The 6855-nt window shown below is 29.8% G+C and overlaps 1 protein-coding gene across 1 annotated transcript in view; it reads right to left on the bottom strand.

The window, feature by feature from the left end:
• LOC105627050 (transient receptor potential-gamma protein) overlaps positions 1-6855 on the bottom strand; it is a 97727-nt gene that overhangs the window by 21620 nt on the left and 69252 nt on the right. Inside the window, exons 5-6 of the mRNA XM_012208332.1 lie at positions 2283-2413; positions 74-308 (exon numbers count right to left, since the gene is read on the bottom strand). Coding sequence (XP_012063722.1) covers positions 74-308; positions 2283-2413 — 366 coding nt within the window. The remainder of the gene's footprint in view (positions 1-73; positions 309-2282; positions 2414-6855) is intronic.

The raw sequence follows: 6855 nt of genomic DNA on the forward strand, positions 1-6855 counted from the left end.
CTACACACACACCACCACACACACACACACACACATTCATTCAGATATAAAAGATGTCGATACAGACGCTTACGTGTGGCTCGCCATTCCTGTGAAGGGTCTCCTCATGCTCTAAAAGGACTTCCACTGCTTCAACGAATTCCTCGGAGATAGCATGAAGGAGTGCATCCTTGGTATCGACCTTGTGCTCTATTAAAAGCTCTACCATCTCTAGATTTTCATTATCGATTGCCATGAGGAGAGCCGATCGTCCGAGAGGATCCACGCAGTTAATGTTAATGTCGGCCTCGTGGGCTTTTTGGAGCATTCTGTAGTGACAGGAGGGTATTTGGAAGATTGATGAATTGCCGTGTGGATTCGTAAGTGTAAACATTCGTATATAGAAAATCCCAAAATTATCGAATATTCTTTTAGCAAATTGTCATGATTAGGAGATAATAATTTTTAAATAATTTTTCTAAATAATATCGATCGAAATATCGTTTATTAGATCTTTTCAATTTTTAACTTTTAATTATATATATTTGCAAATATATATTTTAAATTAAAATTCTATTAGATATTTAGAATTATCTACAAAATTTTGTCATTTATTTTTTAAACTTAATTTAAATATTTTTAATCCCCATATTTTTCATCAATAATTACTTGAAAACTATAAGTGCTTCAATATTTCTGTCAACTAGAATTTCAGCAAAGAATTTGTAATAGGAAAAATATTCGATAGCTTCGAGACTTATACAACTTTAAAAATAATTATTTGATAATATAACTTTATCAAAAGTTATATTAAGAAACCTGTCTTTTTCAAACGGATTTGACTTCTTCTTGTTAAAATCAGAAAAAGCGGTGTCAAATCAAAAGTTATGACTATAAATTATAACGGAAGAATTCGCGAGAGTTAATCGGCAAGTTAATCATAGATAGCAATCAGCTTCAATTACGATAACATGAAAGTATAGCAGGGAGAATTCTTGAAAGTTTCAAAATCGTGCAAGCAAACTTTATAAGATAATTAGAAGATTTTATGCCGTACACACGTCGAGCGCAAGTTCATTTATTTGAAGAATGTGACGTAGTATATACTAATTATTTTTTACAATAATGTCACGATGCATTGAGTAATAATAAACCAAGGAAAAATTTTAAAAGAGTAATTGCCTATTTTAACTTTTTATATAAATCGTACGTATTTTTATAAATATTGTAAGATTTTTAAAACTTTATTTTATTTTTAAAATTTTACAATATTTATAAAAATCATATTCTATATAATACATATTTTTACAGAATACAAACGCCAAAATTAAATTATTTCTACAATGTAGATTAATTAATTTAATCTCACCCTTTAAAAAAAAAAGTGTTTCAATATACTGACTAATTATTCAGTAACTGAATAGTTAATCAGTATATTGAAATACTTTTTCCTAAGAGCGATTTAACTAATTCTTCATGTTTTCCAGTTTTAAGAATTAAAAAAAGTTATAAGAGTAATTAAATCAAGATTGAAGTTATAATCTGGATAGAAATCAACATTAATGCTATAAGACTTGTTTCAAAAAGTTCAAGTGAAATAAAATTTCTACGTAATGTTGCAACACAGTTAACTTCCATGAAAAAGTTTATTGCTATTAATTTTTAGTCTTTCTTTTTTTTGTACGAAAGAAGTTTTCTGTCCTTCCTAGATACCTGCTCGCACAACGAATCCATATTCGACACAATTATCTATTTTCATTAGCAGTAGCACGTGCACGCGTATCAGTGCACGTGTCTAGATATTTCTTATAATAGCTCTATTAGGATAACGAGGACGTATGATAATCATACTCTTAATTCATGGAAAAATTCATAAAAGGATGAAAAGATAAAGAAGCTTGTAGAGATACACGTGTGCATCGCGTAAGAATATACGTGTATGAACGAAATGCAAACAAGATGAAACTCGTTCCATATTTGTATATAAATAAGTTATTTCTTTACATAAATAAATGTTTTATATATGTATATAAAAAAACTTCTTTTCTTCTCTTCTATCTCTTTTTTTTTCTTCCTTTTTTTAATATACACATTCGATGTTCTCATGCTATCAAAAAACAGCGTATCTGCTTGCAAAGAGTTTTATGTTATGAAAATTTTGCGGTGCATACATCAATGTAAAGTGAAATATTAAAAATAAATATCTGATTAAACAGAAAATTAATTTTTTCACTTTGTATTCTCCTTTGTTAATAAAAAAGTCAAAAATATTTATAAATTTTTAACTATAAATTTCAACTGACCTTCTAACGGAAGCTACATCTCCGCGCTCGACAGCGAGAAGATATTTCTTTTCCTGAAGCGACAGACTGGCCATTTCCTGATGAGGTCTCACGACGTTCTCTTCCTCCATCATGCCGTGTATGCTGTGTCTCTATAAGCGCAATATTTTATTTTATTTGTCTGAACGTATCTATACATTTAGACATACGGGAGAGGGAATTGCGGATATGGAGTAAATACGAACGATACTGTTTGCAGTATATCAGAGTACTAATAACCTCTCATTTCTCGCAATGATAGTCTGATGTACACTTACAATTAGTGCGGCAATATAACGTGATTGTAAAACACACACCGTTTATATCATTAAGTGAATATGATTTTCTGATGTATGATTCTGATAGAAGAGAATCAAGGAATTTGCGAGTATCTAAGGAAAAAGTTAAATAAAATTGAAGAGATCAATTATTGAAGTCTTTATTCAAAGAATATTTTTGATCTTAAACTTACTACAATAATTAATATTTATATATTTATGTATAAACTATAATTTTAAATAAAAAAAACAAAACTGATTCACGCTCTGCGTGCTGAATAATTTTAAACAAAAAGGATTTATTTTATGTTTAACATTATATTAATTTGTATTGATATATATTAATTTATAATGATGTATTAATTTGTATTGATAACATATGAATGTTAATTATGTATGTTTAAAGCAATAACTAGAGTATCTTTCAAATAAAAATTTTATTAATTTATAAATAAAACGTGTCAAAGCAAAACGTTGTGCCATTTTATAAATTTTTCATCCTGAAAGAAGAATTTATTTTCTTAAAAACTATCACTTAAAAAAATTTCACAATTTGTTGTTAATTCATGAAAACGCTTAAACTCGAAAGTTAATAAACGTTCTTTCTAAATTTTGTAAGATATATTAAGAGCGAGACGTTACGGCGTATTGTTTAATGCAAATCAGAGGAGAGAGTTCTTCTGAAAAACAAACAGCATTTCTAAAAACATAATTTCCGTAGCTATCGCCTACGCGAGAAAAATGCGAAGATGGTCATATTTCTCAGTGTTATATCTTTTTCCGGTGCAACGTTTCTTTAGCAATACGCGAGCATCCGTATCTCTAAATGTTTTCCTCATTTTATAGTATACTATTGTAAATAGTATACTATTGTCGCACTGTTGAAACGCGCGTTAAGTTATACAAATTTCATTTAGTGGCCCTAGACTCATTTTCCACCGTCATTGTACTGATCGTGCACAATTCAACGCTCACTACGTGATTTTGCGCCGCGCTCACGCGGAAGTTGCATACTGAATCTGGAGCGAGCGTATGCGTTCGTGTGCAGGAGTGTAGTTAACGAGGTGAAATGCACCCAGTTTCGAGGATCAATTGTGTCCCTCATAACTGTGTTCAAGGAATGCAGCGTATCATTACATACTAATACAATGCGTGTTTCACATTACGATTGGTCGTTTGCTTTGAACTATGAATCCTTTCCACTGATTTTAATTAATTATTCATCAGTTATTATAATTAATTTAGTTGTACGCGACCCGTTCTTACAATCTTTTTTCCTAATACGATATATCACACACAATACATCGTAATATGGATATTATATATTTGCTCTAACTGTTTCTAAATGTTAAATATTTTTTAAATTAAACCAAATATCTCAAAAATTAAAATTTAAATAAGAAATAACACAGGATAATGAGCCAAGCACGATGTCGATATACAATATTATAATATTATATTATTATTAATAGGTTGACGAAGTCCCATGGAATTTTGATTTTACATTTGACAATGTAAACTTACATTGTAATATTGATTGGCTTATTGCTCTGTGTTGTTTAAATATTTTGAATCTTGGATTAAAACAAAATGCTATTACTTGGGTTCAAATAGAATTATTTTTGTGGAATTCAAGAACACATATTACTTGAGTTGAGTAAGGTAATGCAATTATGTCCGAAGAAAATAATTTTAAGTGCTTAAAAATTTAACTAGATATAGGTTTAAAAATAATTTTATTTGGATCATCAAAATAATTATGTAGAACTCAAACTTGTTACTAGAATGCTAAAACTTTTTGCAGCATTGCTTATCATACTCAAGATTCTTATGTAATTATTTTGATGGTCCAGCAAAATTATTTTCAGATCTATATCTGATTAAATTTTTAGATATTTCAGCAAAACAATTTTTTTTGTGTGGGACTATAACTTGGCGTTATTACTAAAACATCTTTTATATATGATATATTTTAAAAAATGAAATATAGTACCACTTAAGTTTAATTTTTTAATTTGATACAGATACAATAGGTTTTTATTTAAAGAGCACATTTATATTGACGTTCTTTTTAAATCGTAATTAAACGTTACAGATTAATATTTCGTTAATATAAAATTCGTTCGAGATTAAGTTAAAATTAAATTGTTCTCATTATCATATCATAGTTTCATTATCTATTCGTATCCGAAGATTTAATTTATTAGTATTAATCTTGCTGTATTTGTTAAACTGGCTTCAAGGTAATATTTTAGAATAGCTTAAAGTTAATATTGAAATTACAAAGGAGAAGGGAACGAGGAGAGCATAAAACTTTATTGCGAAAATGTAAACCGAATTATCGTCGATCGTACAAATTATGTTTCATCATTGACGCGTATGAATTACGTTTGATCCTATTTCGCATAAAGGCCATCAATAAAATGTGCTTATTATTAGTAAGTACGTTTTAATTGTCGCTCCCTCATATCGTTTATCCGATGCGCAATCAATTTTATATTGTCATAAACAAGACTGCATTGAGGCTACATCGAGGCAACATCGAGACAGACATCAGGCCGTGAATTAGCTGTTTTATTATCGATTATTGAAAGTTAGTGAAACATCGCGTTCGCCGATATGTACGCGCGCTTCTCCTCGCAACAAATTCATCCGTCGTGATATCTGTCGTTCGGCACAGAGATAGTGCCTGTATCATATTGTTCGAAATACAATCCATAAATGTCGAACACGTGTACGACGTATCGTAGATACACATTCGCGCGTAATTCAAATCTTGACCCAAGGGCCTACGTTGGTATTTTGCATGATCGGGGGGAAGAATTGGACATTGATCGAAATCCATTTTTAGGGGACGAATATGCGGTTGAATGGTGAAAAAGAATCGCGCGGATCTTAGCGAGCCGTAAAGGCAAGCATATGATAGACGGTGTTTGCTGAGGGTGCGCCGACAATTAAGGTGCGCCCTTAGTAAACACTCGTCAGTGCTGGCCTTCGCAGTATTATATTCTAATATCTCGAGTACGATGTCGTGTTACAGAATATGTACTTTTTTCCTCTACTTGAGTTTGCTTCCGTATCTTTCTCTTCTCGCCCTTTGTTAAACTATAGTCTGCGTTCTTAACCACCGATTCAAAAATCTGAACATTCCTATTACCTTATAGAAAGATTTTGCTGAAGTATATAAAAATTAATTAGATACAATTAGATACATTAATTAGATAGATCTGAAAATAATTTTGTTTGGTCCTTTAAAATAATATTATATTGAACGTTTAAACTGATTGTTACACAAAAAAAATGGTTTTGCTGAAATATCTAAAAATTTACCTAGATACAGATCTGCAAAATAATTTTGTTTGAACTATGCAGGACGTTTAAACTGGCTGCTAAAACATTAAAACTTTCTGCAGCATTGTCATCAATATTTAACTGCTCTGCCTAATTATTTTGATGGTCCAGCAAAATTACTTTCAGATCTGTATTTAACTTTAAATACTTTAGCAAAACTGTTCTTTCCCTATGAGAAGCTTGAAAATTATAAAGACATGAAAAATATATGTGATAGGAAATTCATAATATATGTAAAGCATCTTGTAATTATACATATAATCGTTCTTAATTATAAACTCTAGAACGTATTTAATCTGTTGGTTTTATCTATTTCACACGTTTTATCTACCTCTAAGTATATATTAAATTACTTTTAAGCTGATTCTATTTCTCTGCATTCCTTTTACTTTAAATTAAAATATTTTAAATTAAAACGCAATTTTTAAAGACATGATCTAAAGAGAAATAATTTTTCGTAGCTCCCGCCGAATCTTTCTCGAAGCTCTAAAATGTTTTTAGATTTTATCATATTTCTGTCGCAAAATTTATTACATTTAGAGTACACAAGGGAGAGCAAATCCCGCCTTGCGCGTGAAGTATATCGACGCCCCCAATCTCGGATATTGATTTCCATTTTACGAGGAAGATCCCTCATCGTTATTTTTTGCGTTTGTTTTTATACGACAATTCAAATCTCATGAAAAAGAAGCGAAATTTGAAAGCGAAATTTACTTGTACTAAGAGAAATGTTTTTGTTATAGGAAATCAAGGGAAAGCAAATATAATATTTGTTAAAAAATCGATCGATATATTATGATTACAAATTAATTCGTCAATGTAACAAATAATCAATAGATCACTGGCAAATAAGAAGTTCATATATATATATAAGTTCATATATATATATATATATATATATATATATATATATATATACTATATAT

This window comes from Atta cephalotes (genome assembly GCF_000143395.1).
Source record: "Atta cephalotes unplaced genomic scaffold scaffold00001, whole genome shotgun sequence".
Classification (NCBI taxonomy): domain Eukaryota; kingdom Metazoa; phylum Arthropoda; class Insecta; order Hymenoptera; family Formicidae; genus Atta; species Atta cephalotes.